A 21,230-nucleotide genomic window follows, 5' to 3' on the forward strand; every position below is an offset into this window, starting at 1 on the left:
GTACGAAGATGGGTAGTGCAAATGACTAGACAGATTTGACTCGAGGGCGTGTAGCGAAAGGTTGTGGAAAATCCGAACCGGCGGACACTTTAAGAACAACGTCTTATATCTCGAGAAAGTTCGCACAGAGAACTCCTAAAACGGTTGTCTGAATTAAATATACTTACGTTATTAAGACTCTCACATGTATGCCCTATGTAGAACACGAAGTCTAATAGAAAGTAGTACAGATTCATGCAAGCAGTCACCTTTTCCCAGTCCTTATGCGAATGAAAATAGAGGAAACATTATCCTGTGGTACGATAAAAATCATCCTTTTTCAGACAGTTTTCAGTGACCTACAGATTGTTGATTATAATAAAATTTGGCACACATAGTAGAATCAAATGCTAGAACAGCTGTGCGCACAGCGTCATTTCCGACTTCCTTCCTAATCGAATATGATAGGAGTTCTGTCTCTGATCTTGTTCTTTATGGAAAGAAAACGTTGAAAAATCTCTTTGTCGTAAGACGGAAATTGTCTCGACGTAACTGAAGAGCGTCTCATAAATAGTAGTAAATAAATAAATAAATAAATAATCTAATTTTGGAGGTCTCTTCGTTCAGTTTTGACTTGCTAATGGATGCTAATGAATCAGTTTCTTTCGTGACTTGCAGTTCCGTTTAATCGTAAGAGAAACAGCAGACCACCATTCAGGCAGTCCGGAGTTTTATTTAGAATTTGTACGTCGGGCCTTGCCCTAGATAGAAAGTGGGTCACAGTTTTGTGAAGCGATTCGCGGCTGCGAGACCCCCTGACAGCAATAAAGCAATATAGAAGGGCGTTCCAGGAGCGCTTCAGACTCCGCATTTCGGGGAGCCGTCGATTCAAGGTGATGCTTCCGTCCCACGTCCTGGTGTTGCCCACGCTGCCTGCTCCGTCTGGGGCCAAACCCGTTACGGTTGCGAGAACCCTATTGGCGCAGGTCTCAGGTGTGGGACGACCGTGGGACGCAAGGAGACACAAACCAAACTACTCGATATAGGTCAAGCGCAGCGGCAGCACCAGGAATACGGCTGTGGACACGCGGGCAGATTCGGCATCTGTAATCGCAAAAAAATAGTCGAGATCGTTTTCGTGCTGTGGCAAGGTGGTGAGATTTGCTGCTGCAGTAGAAAACCAGTGCAAAAATAGTAGATAAAAATGCGGACTGGAAACAGCAAGAAAAGCTGTCATGAAACAAAAAAGAAATACGTCAACAGTGAACATGAATTTAAGTGCTATTTTGTGGCGAGCCGATAGCTGTGTAAAGATATGGGTTATTTATTACAAGTAAAAACAAGCAACGACCCGCTGTAATAATGCTATTTATTACAAACAAATAACACCGTTAATGGTTTCGAACAGACGTCTTAATCATCAGAGGACTACTCTGTTTCATTTTCCATTATCTTCTCCATTTTTTTCTGTGTAGGTCTGTGACTGATAAAGTATGTATTTTTATTCTTTTCATATTCATTCTCTTCATTCTGCGTGATCCAATTACGCAAACAATATTCACAGATTTACTTGACCGGTTCCGCACAAGCATACTATCATTACATTCTTGTAATTAATGTTAAGCCTGGACATACGATGTATTCCGCGATTTTTAGAGTTGTATAAAATAGATATCCATGGGCATTTCTGCTCTGAACAACAAATGCGGGTCAGCCTGAGTGGCCGAGCGGCTCTAGGCGCTACAGTCTGGAACCGCGCGACCGCTACGGTCGCAGGTTCAAATCCTGCCTCGGGCATGGATGTGTGTGTCGTCCTTAGGTTTGTTAGGTTTAAGTAGTTCTAAGTTCTAGGGGACTGATGACCTCGGAAGTTAAGTCCCATAGTGCTCAGAGCCATTTGAACCATTTGAACAAATGTGGCCCGCTACGAATTCCTCTCCTGTGCCAACCTCTTCGTCTCAGAGTAGCACTTGCAACCTACTTCCTCAATTATTTGCTGGATGCATTCCAATCTCTGTCTTCCTCTACGGTTTATTCCCTCTACCGCACCCTCTACTACCATGGAAGTTATTTCGTAATGTCTTGGTTCAAATGGCTCAGAGCACTATGGGACTTAACTGCTACGGTCATCATCCCCTAGAACGTAGAACTACTTAAACCTAACTAACCTAAGGACATCACACATATCCATCCCGAGACAGGATTCGAACCTGCGACCGTAGCAGTCGTTCGGTTGCGGACTGTAGCACCTAGAACCACTCGGCCACTCCGGCCGTAATGTCTTACCCGATGTCCTCCCATCCTGTCTCTTCTTCTTGTTAGTGTTTTCCATATGTCCTTTCCTCACTGATTCTCCGGAGAATCTCCTCATTCGTTACCTTATCAGTCCGCCTAATTTTCAGTATTCTTCTGTAGCATAACATCTCGAAGGCTTCAATTCTCTTCTGTTTCGGTTTTCCCGCACTCCTTGTGTCACTACCATACAACGCTGTACTCCGAACGTACATTCTCAGAAATTTCTCCCTCAGATTAAGACCTATGTTTGATATGAGCAGACTTCTCTCGATCAGGAATTCCTCTTTTTGTTTGTGCTTGTCTGCGTTTTATGTCCTCCTTGTTCCGTCCTTCATGGGTTATTTTGCCGTCTAGTTAGCGGAATTCCTTTACTTAGTCCACTTTGCAATCTCCAGTTCTGATGTTAAGTTTCTCGCTGTTCTTATTTTGCTGCTTCTCACTACTTTCGTCTTTCTTTAATTTTAGTCCGTACTCTATACTCATTATACGATTCATATCATTCAGCGGATTTCGTAATTCTTCTTCACTTTCATTGAGGATAGTAACGTCATCACCGAATCTTACCACTGACATCCTTTCACCCTAAATTCTAATCCCACTCTTGAACATTTCTTTTGTATTTTACATAAATGAATAGCTTTTAACGCTGTTATAATTTACCAAACTTTGTGTCTTTATGCTCAAACTGTTCTGTATTTTATTGGGTTGTTCAGAATGGAGCTGCTACCCGAAACTAGGAGCAAAGAAACGGACGTAAATAAGAATAGAAAATAATGTAACTGTAAAACTACTTCGAGAATTTTAATTTGTTACACCCAACGTATCGGCGGTTTCTAGTTGTGGCGAAAGTTTCTTGGGAAAATGAAGGAATGAAGACTGGGTTTACTGTCCCGTCGACATAGAACTCATTAGAGACGGAGTACAAGCTTGGATTGTGTCGAGGATGGGGAAGGAAATCGGCTGTGTCTTTTGAAAGGAGCCATCCCGGCATTTGCCTGGAAATGCTTAGCGAAAACACGGAAAATCTAAATCTGGATGAGCGGACGCCGGTTCGAATCGTCGTCGTCCAGTTTGCTAACCACTGCACCACCTTGCTAGGTAAGTTTGCTGGGGTGGTGGTGGAGGGGGGGGGGGGCAGGACGTTCATTGGAACCACCACCCCTAATAAATTCGGAAAGCGATGACATCTTTTGTGCAGCATACGATAAAGGAAAAAATAAACGGCCTACTGTTCATACCCCTCGAACGCAGTAAAGCGCTATTTTTCTGACTGTATTGTGTATGTTATACTTACATATTACGCTTACTTATTAAGAGTGATAGGGTGTTGTACTTTCTATAGAGGATTAACTTGTATAAATTTTAGTGTTAGGAAGCCTTGTCTGAAAGTATGTGTTTGCTGTGTAGCCTTACATGGAAATGAAACGTGGACAATGAACAGTATAATACAGGTAAGGAGCTTGCGAAATGGGGTGCTACAGAAAAATGCTGAAAATTATTTGGGTAGATAGAGTTCCTAATGAAGAGACTGATACTTTCGTCGCTACTACTTCATATTCAGAAATGAAAATCACAAAATTGTGGATGTTCTACAGTATCAATTTATTTCGTTATCGGTTTTCAGCTTATAGTGCCATCGTCAGACTTTAATTGACAACCGTAATCAAAGAGGATATACATACATCAGAAAAAAGTTTTATATCATCCCGGTTCCCAGAACTCCTGAAGACAGACGTTGACTGTGGATATTGTATCACAGACACAGTCCCTTTGACTGTTCAGAGATGTCACTAAATCCGCCAAAAGGTGTAAACAACCATACACGAGCAGCGCCTATAAGACAGAGGAGGTCAGACAGCCGATCAGTTCCAGTCATTCCACCAGAAAGGAGGTACACGGCTCGTGTTGTCTATAGCTCAACCATGCCTAGACGATTAATATCGCGGTTCGATCGCGCCCGCATTTTTACTTTGTGCCAGGAAGGGCTCATAACAAGGGAAGTGTCCAGGCGTCTCGGAGAGAACCAAAGCGATGTTGTTAGGACATGGAGGAGACACAGAGAGACAGGAACTGTCGATGACATGCCTCGCTCAAGGCGCCTAAGGGCTACTACTGCAATGGATGACTGTTACCTACGGATTATGGCTCGGAGGAACCCTGACGGCAACGTCACCATATTGAATAATGCTTTTCGTGGAGCCACAGGATGGGCCCAACAACATGCCGAATGGACCATTCACGATTGGCATCACGTTCTCTTCACCGATGAATGTCGCATATGCCTACAACCAGACAGTCGTCGGAGACGTGTTTGGAGGCAACCTGGTCAGGCTGAACTCCTTAGACACACAGTCCAGCGACTGCAGCAAGGTGAAGGTTCCCTTCTGTTTTGGGGTGGCATTGTGTGGGGCCGACGTACGCCGCTGGTGGTCATGGAAGGCGCCATACCAACTGTACGATACGTGAATGCCATCCTCCGACCGATAGTGCAACCATATCTGCAGCATATTGGCGAGGCATTCGTCTTCATATACGACAATTCGCGCTCACATGGTGCACATCTTGTGAATGACTTTCTTTAGGTTAACGACATCGCTCGACTAGAGTGGCGAGCATGTTCTGCAGACATGAACCCCATCGAACATGACTAGGATAGATTGAAAAGGGCTGTTTATGGACGAAGTGTCCACTCTGAAGGATCTACGCCGAATCGCCGTTGAGGAGTGGGACAATCTGGACCAACAGTGTCTTGACGTGCTATTGGGTTTTAGAGGTACCGATGTGTACAGCAATCTGGACCGCCACCTCTGAAGCCCGCGGGCTGCATCTGGCCCGGAATTGGTTGCGATCGTCTGTTAACGTGACTTGGGAAAGGATTGCCATTCATATCAGTGCGCTACCCCATCACCATTAAAGCCACAGACGCTACAGTTTTGACTTTATCGCTAAGAGTGTTCCTGTCGCATCGTGATCAGGTGGTCAGCAAGCTTAAGTAAGTTTGTGAATCAGGCCTCAGGTCACCAAGGTTCTCCGTGCCTGGTCTAGTGGATGAAATAACTCTTCTGGCTGACACTGTATTTTATATGTGTACCTTCCTGAACAGTTCTATTAGTGAGAGCTAATGACATGCCTGCATTCCTGCCAGAAATGTTCAAAAGTTTTCCAGCCAGTTATTGGGGTACTTAAAAGTTAAATGTAGTCATCGTCATTTATTGTACATAACAGGCCATAAAGGCCCATGACAGAAAGCAAAAGAAATATTACAAACCAGAATAACACACTATAAAAAGATCAATAACACAATCAGTGACACAGGAAGGAGCATTGTCCTGATCACAGTTGCAGGTATTTCCGGCAGATGTTGTTCCACTTTCTTCCGTCCATTGCATCTTCCAGGGACGCTGTTGGTTCTGCTTTCTGCAACGTCCTCATCACCCTGTCTTTCCACCCAGTCCTTCGACGACCTCTTGGGCGTCTTACAATCAGCTGGGATTGAACACTCGGTTGTAGATAGATTTTCCAGCTCATTAAGACATGTTCCAACCACTGGAGTCGTCGTCCTCTGATGGCCGTACAAACGCCAGATTTCCCAAAGCGTTGGTACAAGTCCTTTTTTTGCCTCCTTTCCCATCTTCCATTTCCTCTGTAGAATGTAGGCCCATAGATCTTCCTGAGCACTTTCATTTCAAATGCGCAAATGCGCTCTTAAATTGTTTGTGAAGTCACCAATGTCTCGCAGCCGTATAACAGAAACGGTTTTACCAGTGGCATGTAAGGTTTGATCTTGCTGTTTTGTGAGACCAAGCGTGACATGAATAAGTTATTAAGACTAAAGAAGGGACGATTGGCATTAATTAGTCTCTGTTGAATCTCTTTCTCAACCTCGCTTTTATTAGATAGAATCGATCCCAGGTACTTAAATTTCTCTACTCGTTAGATTAGATTAGATTAGTACTTGTTCCATAGATCATGAATACGACACTTCGTAATGATGTGGAACGTGTCAGGTTAACAATAGGTGTCTATACAAGATATTGCATTTCACAAAATATTACATGACACTTAATATTTTTAATTATTTTTACTATATCCAACAATTCATCTAATGAGTAGAAGGAGTTGCCATTAAGTAATTCTTTAAATTTCCTTTTAAATGCTATATGGCTATCTGTCAGACTTTTGATGCTATTAGGTAAGTGACCAAAGACTTTTGTGACAGCATAATATACCCCCTTCTGAGCCAAAGTTAGATTTAACCTTGAGTAGTGAAGACCATCCTTTCTCCTAGTGTTGTAGCCATATAACTGCTATTACTTTTGAATCCGTTCGGATTGTTAATAACAAATGTCATAAGTGAATATATATATATATATATATATATATATATATATATATATATATATAGTGAGGCTACAGTGAAGATCCCTAGCTCTTTAAATAAGTGTCTGCAGGATGACTTGGATGAGCTCCAGCAATTATTCTGATTAGACGCTTTTGTGCAATGAATACTCTTTTACTGAATGATGAGTTACCCCAGAATATGATGCCATACGAAAGCAGCGAATGAAAATAGGCGTGGTAAGCTAATTTACTCAGATGTATATCACCAAAATTTGCAAGGCCCCTAATAGCATAAGTAGCTGAACTCAAATGTTTCAGCAGATCCTCAGTGTGTTTTTTCCAGTTCAACCCCTCATCAATGCATACACCTAGAAATTTTGAATATTCTACCTTAACTACCGATTTCTGATCGAAGTCTATATTTATTAATGGTGTCATTCCATTTATTGTGTGGAACTGTACGTACTGTATTTCGTCAAAGTTTAATGAGAGCCCATTTGCAGAGAACCACTTAATGGTTTTCTGAAAAACATCCTTTACAATTTCACCAGTTAATTCTTGTCTGTTGGGTGTGATAGCTATACTTGAATCATCGGTAAAAAGTACCAGCTTTTCATCTTCGTGAATATAGAATGGCAAGTTATTAATATATATTAAGAACAGCAGTGGACCCAAGACCGAACCTTGCGGCACCCCATTCTTGATTGTTCCACAGTTTGAGAAATCACCAGTTTTTTGCATATTATGTGAACTGTTTATTTCAACTTTCTGCACTCTTCCAGTTAGGTATGATTTAAACCATTTGAGCACTGTCCCATTCATACCACACTACTTGAGCTTATCTAGAAGTATTCCATGATTTACACAATCAAAAACCATTGATAGATCACAAAAAAATCCCAACGGGTGACTTCCGGTTACTCAGAGCATTTAATATTTCATTAGTGAAAGTATATACAGGGTGTTACAAAAAGGTACGGGCAAACTTTCAGGAAGCATTCCTCACACACAAAGAAAGAAAATATGTTACGTGGACATGTGTCCGGAAACGCTTACTTTCCATGTTATATCTCATTTTATTACTTCTCTTCAAATCACATTAATCATGGAATGGAAACACACAGCAACAGAACGTACCAGCGTGACTTCAAACACTTTGTTACAGGAAATGTTCAAAATGTCCTCCGTTAAGCGAGGATACATGCATCCATCCTCCGTCGCATGGAATCCCTGATGCGCTGATGCAGCCCTGGGGAATGACGTATTGTATCACAGCCGCCGCAATACGAGCACGAAGAGTCCCTACATTTGGTACCGGGGTTGCGTAGTCAAGAGCTTTCAAATGCCCCCATAAATGAAAGTCAAGAGGGTTGAGGTCAGGAGAGCGTGGAGGCCATGGAATTGGTCCTCCTCTACCAATACATCGGTCGCCGAATCTATTGTTGAGAAGCGTACGAACACTTCGACTGAAATGTGCAGGTGCTCCATCGTGCATGAACCACATGTTGTGTCGTACTTGTAAAGGCACATGTTCTAGCAGCACAGGTAGAGTATCCCGTATGAAATCATGATAACGTGCTCCATTGAGCGTAGGTGGAAGAACATGGGGCCCAATCAAGACATCACCAACAATGCCTGCCCAAACGTTCACAGAAAATCTGTGTTGATAACGTGATTGCACAACTGAAGTGATATCAGGTGTTCCCCAGGGAAGCGTCCTGGGACCTCTGCTGTTCCTGATCTATATAAATTACCTGGGTGACAATCTGAGCAGTTCTCTTAGGTTGTTCGCAGATGATGCTGTTTACCGTCTAGTGAGGTCATCCGAAGACCAGTATCAGTTGCAAAGCGATTTAGAAAAGATTGCTGTATGGTGTGGCAGGTGGCAGTTGACGCTAAATAACGAAAAGTGTAAGGTGATCCACATGAGTTCCAAAAGAAATCTGTTGGAATTCGATTATTCGATAAATAGTACAATTCTCAAGGCTGTCAATTCAACTAAGTACCTGGGTGTTAAAATTACGAACAACTTCAGTTGGAAAGACCACATAGATAATATTGTGGGGAAGGCGAGCCAAAGGTTGTATTTCATTGGCAGGACACTTAGAAGATGCAACAAGTCCACTAAAGAGACAGCTTACACTACACTCGTTCGTCCTCTGTTAGAATATTGCTGCGCGGTGTGGAATACTTACCAGGTGGGTTTGACGGAGGACATCGAAAGGGTGCAGAAAAGGGCAGCTCGTTTTGTATTATCACGTAATAGGGGAGAGAGTGTGGCAGATATGATACGCGAATTGGGATGGAAGTCATTAAAGCAAAGACGTTTTTCGTCTCGGCGAGATCTATTTACGAAATTTCAGTCACTAACTTTCTCTTCCGAATGCGAAAATATTTTGTTGAGCCCAACCTACATAGGTAGGAATGATCATCAAAATAAAATAAGAGAAATCAGAAAGGTTTAGGTGTTCGTTTTTCCCGCGCGCTGTTCGGGAGTGGCCGGCCGTAGTGACCGCGCGGTTCTGGGCGGTACAGCCTGGAGCCGAGCGACCGCTACGGACGCAGGTTCGAATCCTGCCTCGGGCATGGATGTGTGTGATGTCCTTAGGTTAGTTACGTTTAATTAGTTCTAAGTTCTAGGCGGCTGATGACCTCAGAAGTTAAGTCGCATAGTGCTCAGAGCCATTTGAACCATTTGTTCGGGAGTGGAATGGTAGAGAGATAGTATGATTGTGGTTCGATGAACCCTCTGCCAAGCACTTAAATGTGAATTGCAGAGTAATCATGTAGATGTAGATGTAGATGTAGACTGCGTGCGGATTCTCGTCAGCCCACACATGTTGATTGTGAAAATTTACAATTTGATCACGTAGGAATGAAGCCTCATCCGTAAAGAGAACATTTGCACTGAAATGAGGATTGACACATTGTTGGATGAACCATTCGCAGAAGTGTACCCGTGGAGGCCAATCAGCTGCTGATATTGCCTGCACACGCTGTACATGGTACGAAAACAACTGGTTCTCCCGTAGCACTCTCCATACAGTGACGTGGTCAACGTTACCTTGTACAGCAGCAACTTCTCTGTCGCTGACATTAGGGTTATCGTCAACTGCACGAAGAATTGCCTCGTCCATTGCAGGTGTCCTCGTCGTTCTAGGTCTTCCCCAGTCGCGAGTCATAGGCTGGAATGTTCCGTGCTCCCTAAGACGTCGATCAATTGCTTCGAACGTCTTCCTGTCTGGACACCTTCGTTCTGGAAATCTGTCTCGATACAAACGTACCGCGCCACGGCTATTGCCCCGTGCTAATCCATACATCAAATGGGCATCTGCCAACTTCGCATTTGTAAACATTGCACTGACTGCAAAACCACGTTCGTGATGAACACTAACCTGTTGATGCTACGTACTGATGTGCTTGATGCTAATACTGTAGAGCAATGAGTCGCATGTCAACACAAGCACCGAAGTCAACATTACCTTCCTTCAATTGGGCCAACTGGCGGTGAATCGAGGAAGTACAGTAAATACTGACGAAACTAAAATGAGCTCTAACATGGAAATTAAGCGTTTCCGGACACATGTCCACATAACATATTTTCTTTATTTGTGTGTGAGGAATGTTTCCTGAAAGTTTGTCCATACCTTTTTGTAACACCCTGTATAGCACTTTCCGTTGAAAAACCCTTCTGGAAACCAAACTGACATTTTGTTAAAACTGTGTCCATGTGTATTGCTAGTGGTAGGGAAATCATGTCGGCGTGACATGATCATATATTTGGTTCTCTCGTCGTCGGCAACTAATCCCACTTAAATGTAAGAAATATAAAACGCTTGGAGCCGTAGTGTGTTTGTGAGGATTCTTATTACGCTGTACGACGGCTGCCCTGTGTTCGCAGGCTCGCATCCAGCAGCGGCAGCTGCAGGAGAAGGAGCAGAAGCTGCTGCAGCTGTACGAGAGCCAGCAGCAGCGCGCCCTCGACCGCGTCGTCACGCGCTCCACCTCGCTCAGCTCCAGCCTCAGCACCGCCGCCTTCAGCACGCTCACCACCAACAACAACAGCGTACGCACCAGCCTCAGCAACGGCATCAACAACAACAATAACGGCGCCGTCGGCGGCGGCCGCGTGCGCCAGATGTTCGACGAGCGCCGCAAGCCGAACAACTCGGCGCCCGCCGCTCCCGGCTGGGACCGCAGCTACCCGCTGGAACCCATCAACAAGTACGTCTCAAAAGTCCAATCATTTGTAGATATTCTGTGTGTACAAGACATAGTGAGGATCACCATTTTTATAGGATCCGTCATCCAATCGATCCATCATCATTCAACCATATCATCGATCTATCCATCCAGCATTCGTCATTTAATATATCCGTCCAGCATCAATCGGTTAAAATATCCATCCATCCAGCATCAATCGGTCAATACAAACATTCATCCATTCTTCCATTCTTTTCTTTCTTTCCTTCCTTCTTCCATTCCTTCCTTCTTCCATTCTTTTCTTTCTTTCCTTCCTTCTTCCATTCCTTCCTTCTTCCATTCTTTCCTTCCTTCTTCCATTTTTTCCTTCTTTCTTCCATTCTTTCCTTCCTTCTTCCATTCTTTCCTTCTTTCTTCCGTTCTTTCCTTCTTTCTTCCGTTCTTTTCGTCTTTCTTCCGTTCTTTTATTCTTTCCTCCATTGTTTCCTTCTTTCTTCCATTCTTTCCTTTTTTCTTCCTTTCTTTCCTTCTTTCTTCCGTTCTTTTCTTCTTTCCTCCATTATTTCCTTCTTCCTTCCATTCTTTCCTTTTTTGTTCCATTCTTTTCTTTTTTTGTTCCATTCCTTTCTTTCTTCTTCCATTCTTTCCTTCTTTCTTCTTCCATTCTTTCCTTCTTTCTTCTATTCCTTCCTTCTTCCATTCTTTCCTTCTTTCTTCCATTCTTTCCTTCTTTCTTCCATTCTTTCCTTCTTTCTTCCATTCTTTCCTTCTTTCTTCCGTTTTTTCCTTCTTTCTTCTGTTTTTTTCGTCTTTCTTCCATTCTTTTCTTCTTTCCTCCATTGTTTCTTTCTTTCCTCCATTCTTTCCTTTTTTCTTCCGTTCTTTCCTTTTTTCTTCCGTTCTTTCCTTTTTTCTTCCATTCTTTCCATCTTGTTCCATTCTTTTCTTTTTTCTTCCATTCTTTCCTTCTTTCTTCCATTCGTTCCTTCTTCCATTCTTTCCTTCCTTCTTCCATTCTTCCCTTTTTTCTTCAATTCTTTCCTTCTTGTTCCATTCTTTACTTTCAGATACGACTTCCTGACACTTAAATCTATACTCGATGTTAAACCGATCTTATTATTCATTGGTAATCTACATAAAGTAGTATGTTATGAGTCCACAATAGATTAGCTGTCGCAAGGACGCGAAAAGTTGGCTACCAGCCCCCAAGGACTGATCGTTAAAAGTCGATATCGTTCGGAACACTTCGTGTCGAGTGTCCTCTGTTTCTAATTGCTGCCACTCTCAACGTTCCCAAAGCCGTGACACTGTAACTGACGGATAAAGTGTTGCTGTTGTTGTTGATTGTGTGAGCGGATGATTAATAGCAGTAACTGTACATATATTCAAATAGGTTACTCAAAATGAGACACGATCATAAATGTTTTGAATGTCATTTTTCTTCTACTCTTTGCGTTGTGTTACAACAGCCTTAATTTAATGTAATTTCATGTTGCATATTGCATAATACTGCAAGTATGTACCGCATTTGAGGAAGACGTCTCTATAATGACCATTCACGAATCCATGCTGCTTCTGTGTGAAAACTTATACCGTAGGAACAGATTTGTAAGCGTCGCGCACGCCCGAGTTGTCAGTACTGGAGGTCAAACGTTAAGACATTCCGCCTTGTCTAACCTCGCTGTGGCCGCGCTAATTATCCCTCAGCCGGTGAAGTGAGCGGCCAACTATACGTAGGTCACGGTCGAATCCGCTAGCACCAATTAAAAATTAAGCACATCTTAAAATATTAGTCTCTTTTAATATTTTTGTTTGTTAATGAGCAGGAAAACTACACACGTAAAAGAAACTCGTAGCGTTGGTTGATGTTTTTGGATTCGGCTGTCACTTGCTAGATGAATGTTTTGTATAAAATACAGCTGAGAGCAGCGGACCGCAAGAATATTCGATTCGGACCACATGCGGCTCGCGGGCCGCACTTTGACGACCACTACTCTTAAGTCACCTGAAAAGATTATGGCCTATTGTTCCTACTATACTGTGTACGCACAACACACGGTGATTCCTCCTGGATCTCCCATAATTTGTGAAGTGAGTCTACATGTAAAAATAAACCGAAAAAGTCCTATGAACATGTGTCAAATTTTCAATCGCTATGAAACTGGAGCAGGTTGAAGATTGCACACGTCCATGAATGATTATGAAGATAAGTGTGAATATTACTTATCGAAATGCTGTGGTTGGCCGGCTGGGGTGGCCGAGCGGTTCTAGGCGCTACAATCTGGAACCGCGCGACCGCTACGGTCGCAGGTTCGAATCCTGCCTTGGGCATGGATGTGTGTGATTTCCTTAGGTTAGTTAGGTTTAAGTAGTTCTAAGTTCTAGGGGACTGATGACCTCAGAAGTTAAGTCCCACAGTGCTCAGAGACATTTGAACCATTTTGCTGTGGTGGACAGAATAATGCGGTGACAGATGACTGATCCATCCTGCAAGAGGTGTGGGGGTTCTCCAACAGATGGCAGCGCTGTGAGGTCGCACCGAGGTAACAGCGGCAAGCGCATCCATTGTACGTACAATTATGGGTTGGAGCAGTCGTCAGTCGTGTGCGTGTCGTGCTAGAGTGTTGTTTAATTGAACAGGTCCATTGTGTCTGTGAATAAGAATACGTTCACCCATGCAGAATACGCAGACATGTTTGTGGCTGGGTATTGTAATGGCAGTGCTTGCGGGGCTGTGATCGGAGTGGTTTCCCTGATTGTCGAATCCGCTATGCCAGGGTATTTCCCAGGCTTTTTCAGACATTACCTAAATCTAGGAAGCTAGCCAGTGAACACGTAACATCAGAATGTGAGGCCCTCTAGTCAGCTGAGCAAAGGAGAGGCATTATTACAAAAATACAATGGGGTCCCACAGCAGTGCAGGGCGCACTGGCAGTCAGCTCTATATCCACAAACGCGAATGTGGCTACTTTACATTCCGATGGCTTGTACTCATGCCATGTGCAGCCTGTGCAACATATGCATCCAGGTACTCAGTAAGCAGGCAGCAATTTTGTGAATGGTTGGCTGCACACAGACGTCGTGCGGTACAATTTTTTTTTATAGGTGAGGCTACATTTACATGCAATGCTATTATGAACACCCGCAATTATCATACATGAGTGATGGAGACCCCACATGACACTAAGGAAACGAGAATCGACGTTAGGTTCTCAGTGAACGTCTGGTGTGATATGATTGATGACTTGGTGCTAGGGCCTGTGTTCGTCCCAAATCGCATGACAGCTGCAACATACGCACATTTCCTCATAGAAGGCCTACACGCACTTACGTAAGACGTGACATTAGAGCAACGACGGAAAATTTGTCAGCAACATGATAGATCACCGATTCACTATACCGGCAAGTATCCCAGAATCTGAATAACATATTCCCTCAACAGTGGATTGGCCGTTGCGGACCCATTAACTGGCCTGTCAGATGACCCGACTTAACGCCACAAGACTTCTGGTCGTGGGACTGGTTAAAGGAGGATGTGTACGCTACGAAGGTGGTTGCACATGAAGAACTTGTCGCTCGCATCCCGACACTGTTTCCCGCATTAATGGCGAGCCGCCGAAATGATGATCGATGTACAACACACCACACCAGCCAACGCGTTGACAAGTGCATTGAGTTGGGAGGGGGACATTTTGAATACCTCTTGCAGGATGGGTCAGTCATCTGTTCTACCATCATTCTGTCCACCATAGCGCCTACGCAGCATTTCGGTAAGTAATATTAACATTTGATTTCATAATCATTCATGGATGTGTGTAGTCTTCAGTCTGCTCCAGTTCCTTAACGATCGAAAATCGGACACATGTTCATAGGACTTTTTCGGTTTATTTTTGCTTGAAGTGTAACCTCACAAATTACACTGGTGTCCTAAATTAAAGCAACAAACCGCTATTTCCCCGTTCCGTGTCTAATTCACGATATAATCATACAGACTCTCAACAGATGTCAGTAAGGTCGTTTTCTGTCCGGAAGATTGCGTTCTGGTCAATGGAGAACCATGCCAACGATGACATCAGGGCACCTGTCAGACAGGGTAATGTTTGCCAGGTAGTCCCACATCGGGAATCGCTGTGTATACCGTCACAGACTGTGCAGTAGGGCACAGAGAAGACTGCTACCAGACACAATGCGGTGGAAGGCCATAGGAAGAATGGAAACAGGACAGTCGCAAACTGGTGTCCGATGGTTTAACGTGAATCGTGCAGTTGTTTCTCAGATGTGGCGACATTTTATAGCGACCGAAGCTGTATCCTGAAGACCAGGGCAGGGTCGACCACGTGTAACGTCAGAAAGATAGAACCGTCTTTGGCCGTAAGAGCACGACGGTACCGCCGTAGTACTGCAAGGCAACTGACATCTGCTTGCAGCATTCACTGGACGTGTTGCCTCGAGGCAAATGGTTACAGAAGGCTTCGGCAGAGTGGCCTTTATTGTTGGAGACGTACTGCATGTGTACCTCTGACGCGTCTTCACAGAACGGAACGTCTAAGAGTGGAGTCGTCAATATGCCACCTGGACTGTCGAACAGTGGACCAATGTTTTTTTCACAGATGAGTCCCGATTTCGTCTGGAGAGTGATTCTCGACGGATTAACATCCGAAAGAACCCGATTTTGGGACCCAAACGTTGTGGAAGATACCAATGTCGAGGAGAATCCCTAATGTTGTGGGCTGGGCCGGCCGCGGTGGCCGAGCGGTTCTAGGCGCTTCAGTCCGGAACCACGCTGCTGCTACGGTCGCAGGCTCGAATCGTGCCTCGGGCATGGTTGTGTGTGATGTCCTCAGGTTGTTACGTTTAAGTAGTTCTAAGTCTAGAGGTCTGATGACCTCAGATGTTAAGTCCCATAGTGCTTGGAGGCATTTGAATTTTTGTTGTGGGATTGTGTTGACAGGTCGATCACCTCTTCGTGAAATTGTACGAGTTGGCAAGGTTTAACTGCTGTCAGGTATTGTGACGAGATCTTCGGACATGATGTGCAGTTGTCACGAGGTGCTGTGGACCCGGACTTCGTACTGATGAGCGATAATGCTCGACCTCATGAGCACGGTTGGTTGATGTTTTCTTGAAAGTGGAAGATGCTGCACGCATGGCGTGGCCTGCTCGCTCTCCCCATTTGAATCCCATAGAGCATGTCTGGGATGCAGTACGGAGACAGGTTCCATCACGTCATCACTCAGCAACCATTCCCTGAGAGTTGCGAGCAGTTCTGCAGGAAGGACGGGCGTTATTGCCTCAACGTGAGGTTTATGACATCATTGACAGTATGCCCCGTCGTCTTCAGGTCTCCATTGCTGCCACAGGTGGTCACAACCTATAATGAGCACACAAACCAGTTGTCAGAATTTGTGTACAAATCCGTTAAGTTGGTGGTAGTGGTGGTGGTGGTGAGTTCCTGTGGAACCAGACTGCTGAGGTCATTGGTCCCTAGGTTTACACACTGCTTAACCCAACTTAAGGACAACACACATACCCATGCCCGAGTGAGGACTTGAACTTGCGTCGGGGGAGCCGCGCGAACCGTGGCAAGGCGCCTTGAAGCCCGCGGCTATCCCGCGCGGCCGCTAAGTTGGAGAAAAACAAAGAAAGTTTCTGTCTACCGTTATGCATGTTGCAGTTTCCAGAATGAGATTTTCACGCTGCAGCGGAGTGCGCGTTGATATGAAACTTCCTGGCAGATTAAAACTGTGTGCCGGACCGAGACTCGAACTCGGGACCTTTGCCTTTCGCGGACAAGTGCTCTATCAACTATTTTTTTTAATTCTTTGTTGATTTCATTTTGTTTCATTTTGTTCGTTGTATATATTCGGGGAGGACGTCTCATGACACCCGTTCAAGTTGTTCTTTTATCCGTTCACTCAGTTTTTTTTATTACTGAGGGTAGCTAAAAACTCTATCCACTGCACCAACTGTAACACACACCAACTGAGCTACCCAAGCACTACTCACGCCCCGTTCTCGCAGCTTTACTTCTGCCAGTATCTCGTCTCCTACTTTTTTTAATTCTTTGTTGATTTCATTTTGTTTCATTTTGTTCGTTGTATATATTCGGGGAGGACGTCTCATGACACCCGTTCAAGTTGTTCTTTTATCCGTTCACTCAGTTTTTTTTATTACAGAGGGTAGCTAAAAACTCTATCCACTGCACCAACTGTAACACACACCAACTGAGCTACCCAAGCACTACTCACGCCCCGTTCTCGCAGCTTTACTTCTGCCAGTATCTCGTCTCCTACCTTCCAAACTTTACAGAAGCTCTCCTGCGAACCTTGCAGAACTAGCACTCCTGAAAGAAAGGATATTGCGGAGACATGGTTTAGACACAGCCGGGGGTATGTTTCCAGAATGAGATTTTCACTCTGCAGCGGAGTGTGCACGGATATGAAACTTCCTGGAAGATTAAAACTGTGTGCCGGACCGAGACTCGAACTCTGCCTTTAGCGGGCAAGTGCTCTACCAACTGAGATACCCATGCACGACTCACGCCCCGTCCTCACAGCTTTACTTCTGCCAGTACCTCGTCTCCTACCTTTCTTGGATAGCTCAGTTGGTAGAGCACTTGCCCGCGACAGGCAAAGACCTCTAGTTCGAGTCTCGGTACGGCACACAGTTTTAATTAGCCAGGGAGTTTCATGTTGCAGTTGCTTACATCTGTCGTCGTAACTGCCGCCTGCCTCACGTCTGCTGTGCAGCGAGCTACCTTAATTTAATTATTAACTGTATTTTTCTTACTTGTCACTTCTTCTTCCGTGTGTTTTTGCTTTTAGGAAGCATTAATTGTCGGGTGCTATTAATAGTGTTCCATAGATTTCGTGTTTGTTTTGAATACAGTCAGAGAGAGTCCCTTTAGTCAACCATAGTGCCAGTAGTGCTAGTGTTTGTTTTCAATACAGTCCAGAGACACGTAGTGCTATTTTCATTGTTTTCTACAAGAAGTGGCTAGCAACCACAGTTTAGTGAATAAACAGCCGCCTTTAGTGAATTAGCAGTCTAGTTAAAGGTTGATTAACTCTCTTCAGTAAATTGATTTCTTAGGATGGATAGGATGTGTGACTGCTGTGTACGGACGCAGGAGGAGCTGGCCACTGTTCGCGAACAGCTGAGCGTGTTGATGGCCGCGGTCAGCCGTCTTCAGGCTGTTGCCTCGGAGTGTAGCGGCAGTGGGGAGTCTGGTGCGTCGCAAGGTACACCCCAGGTGTTACATGCTTCACCCACTGTCCCTGCTGTCGAGACATCTTCGCGGGTACCGGGCGCGGTTGGGCCACCCTCTCCCCAAGGGGAGTGGCGGGTTCAGCGGCGTTCGCGGCGCACGAGGCGGAGGGTCAATGTGGAGGCTGGCCGTGTGGCATCGCCCGCTCTGCCTGTGAGTGGACATGTGGCTGCTCCTTCAGCAAAGTCCGAGCAGGCACACGGGGGGAGGGGTATTTTAGTTATTGGGAGCTCCAACGTTAGGCGGGTGATGGAGCCCCTTAGGGAAATAGCGGGAAGGTCGGGGAAGAAGGCCAGTGTTCACTCTGTCTGCTTGCCGGGGGGTCTCATCCGAGATGTGGAGGAGGCCCTGCCGGCGGCGATAGAGAGCACTGGGTGCACCCGACTGCAAATTGTTGCTCATGTCGGCACCAATGACTCCTGCCGTCTGGGTTCAGACGTCATCCTCAGTTCGTACAGGCGGTTGGCGGAATTGGTGAAGGCGGAAAGCCTCGCTCGCGGGGTGAAATCAGAGCTAACTATTTGCTGTATCGTTCCCAGAACCGATCGCGGTCCTCTGGTTTGGAGCCGAGTGGAAGGCTTAAACCAGAGGCTCAGATGATTCTGCGGAGATCTGGGGTGCAAATTTCTCGACCTCCGCTATCTGGTGGACAAATGTAGGGTCCCCCTGAATAGGTCAGGCGTGCACTACACGCCGGAAGCGGCTACAAGGGTAGCAGAGTACGTGTGGAGTGCACATGGGGGTTTTTTAGGTTAGAGAATCCCCTCCCTAGGCCCGACAAGACGCCTACTGAGATGCGGCAAGGTAGGAGTAGGCAAAATGCAACAGGGAATAACAATATTAATGTGCTAATAGTAAACTGCAGGAGCGTCTACAGAAAGGTCCCAGAACTGCTCTCATTAATAAACGGTCACAACGCCCATATAGTACTAGGGACAGAAAGTTGGCTGAAACCAGACGTAAACAGTAATGAAATCCTAAACTCAGATTGGAATGTATACCGCAGAGACAGGCTGGACAGTGAAGGAGGAGGCGTGTTTATAGCGATAAGAAGTGCAATAGTATCGAAGGAAATTGACGGAGATCCGAAATGTGAAATGATTTGGGTGAAGGTCACGGTTAAAGCAGGCTCAGACATGGTAATTGGATGTCTCTATAGGCCCCCTAGCTCAGCAGCTGTTGTGGCTGAGCACCTGAAGGATAATTTGGAAAATATTTCGAGTAGATTTCCCCACCATGTTATAGTTCTGGGTGGAGATTTTAATTTGCCTGATATAGACTGGGAGACTCAGACGTTCATAACGGGTGGCAGGGACAAAGAATCCAGTGAAATTTTTTTAAGTGCTTTATCTGAAAACTACCTTGAGCAGTTAAACAGAGAACCGACCCGTGGCGATAACATATTAGACCATGTTATAGTTCTGGGTGGAGATTTTAATTTGCCTGATATAGACTGGGAGACTCAGACGTTCATAACGGGTGGCAGGGACAAAGAATCCAGTGAAATTTTTTTAAGTGCTTTATCTGAAAACTACCTTGAGCAGTTAAACAGAGAACCGACCCGTGGCGATAACATATTAGACCTTCTGGTGACAAACAGACCCGAACTATTTGAAAAAGTTAATGCAGAACAGGGAATCAGCGATCATAAAGCGGTTACGGCATCGATGATTTCAGCCGTAAATAGGAATATTAAAAAGGGTAGGAAGATTTTTCTGTTTAGAAAAAGTGACAAAAAGCAGATTTCAGAGTCCCTGACGGCTCAACACAAAAGTTTTGTCTCAAGTACAGATAGTGTTGAGGATCAGTGGACAAAGTTCAAAACCGTCGTACATAATGCGTTAGATGAGTATGTGCCAAGCAAGATCGTAAGAGATGGAAAAGAGCCACCGTGGTACAACAACCGAGTTAGAAAACTGCTGCGGAAGCAAAGGGAACTTCACAGCAATCATAAACATAGCCAAAGCCTTGCAGACAAACAAAAATTACGCGAAGCGAAATGTAGTGTGAGGAGGGCTATGCGAGAGGCGTTCAATGAATTTGAAAGTAAAGTACTATGTACTGACTTGGCAGAAAATCCTAAGAAATTTTGGTCTTATGTCAAAGCGGTAGGTGGATCAAAACAAAATGTCCAGACACTCTGTGACCGAGATGGTACTGAAACAGAGGATGACGGACTAAAGGCCGAAATACTAAATGTCTTTTTCCAAAGTTGTTTCACAGAGGAAGATTGCACTGTAGTTCCTTCTCTAGATTGTCGCACAGATGACAAAATGGTAGATATCGAAATAGACGACAGAGGGATAGAGAAACAATTAAAATCGCTCAAAAGAGGAAAGGCCTCTGGACCTGATGGGATACCAGTTCAATTTTACACAGAGTACGCGAAGAAACTTGCCCCCCTTCTTGCAGCGGTGTACCGTAGGTCTCTAGAAGAGCGTAGCGTTCCAAAGGATTGGAAAAGGGCACAGGTCATCCCCGTTTTCAAGAAGGGACGTCGAACAGATGTACAAAACTATAGACCTATATCTCTAACGTCGATCAGTTGTAGAATTTTGGAACACGTATTGTGTTCGAGTATAATGACTTTTCTGGAGACTAGAAATCTACTCTGTAGGAATTAGCATGGGTTTCGAAAAAGACGGTCATGTGAAACCCAGCTCGCGCTATTCGTCCACGAGACTCAGAGGGCCATAGACACGGGTTCACAGGTAGATGCCGTGTTTCTTGACTTCCGCAAGGCGTTCGATACAGTTCCCCACAGTTGTTTAATGAACAAAGTAAGAGCATATGGACTATCAGACCAATTGTGTGATTGGATTGAGGAGTTCCTAGATAACAGGACGCAGCATGTCATTCTCAATGGAGAGAAGTCCTCCGAAGTAAGAGTGATTTCAGGTGTGCCGCAGGGGAGTGTCATAGGACCGTTGCTATTCACAATATACATAAATGACCTGGTGGATGACATCGGAAGTTCACTGAGGCTTTTTGCAGATGATGCTGTGGTGTATCGAGAGGTTGTAACAATGGAAAATTGTACTGAAATGCAGGAGGATTTGCAACGAATTGACGCATGGTGCAGGGAATGGCAATTGAATCTCAATGTAGACAAGAGTAATGTGCTGCGAATACACAGAAAGATAGA

At 44.7% G+C, this 21,230-nt stretch overlaps 1 protein-coding gene across 1 annotated transcript in view; it reads left to right on the top strand.

Annotated features, from left to right (window-relative positions):
- The window catches only part of LOC126187612 (serine/arginine repetitive matrix protein 1-like), a 459,987-nt gene that overhangs the window by 408,195 nt on the left and 30,562 nt on the right, over positions 1–21,230 (top strand). Inside the window, exon 3 of the mRNA XM_049928804.1 lies at positions 10,517–10,839. Within this exon, the coding sequence (XP_049784761.1) occupies positions 10,517–10,839 (323 nt within the window). The remainder of the gene's footprint in view (positions 1–10,516; positions 10,840–21,230) is intronic.

The sequence above is a fragment of the Schistocerca cancellata genome, chromosome 5 (assembly GCF_023864275.1).
Source record: "Schistocerca cancellata isolate TAMUIC-IGC-003103 chromosome 5, iqSchCanc2.1, whole genome shotgun sequence".
NCBI lineage: Eukaryota > Metazoa > Arthropoda > Insecta > Orthoptera > Acrididae > Schistocerca > Schistocerca cancellata.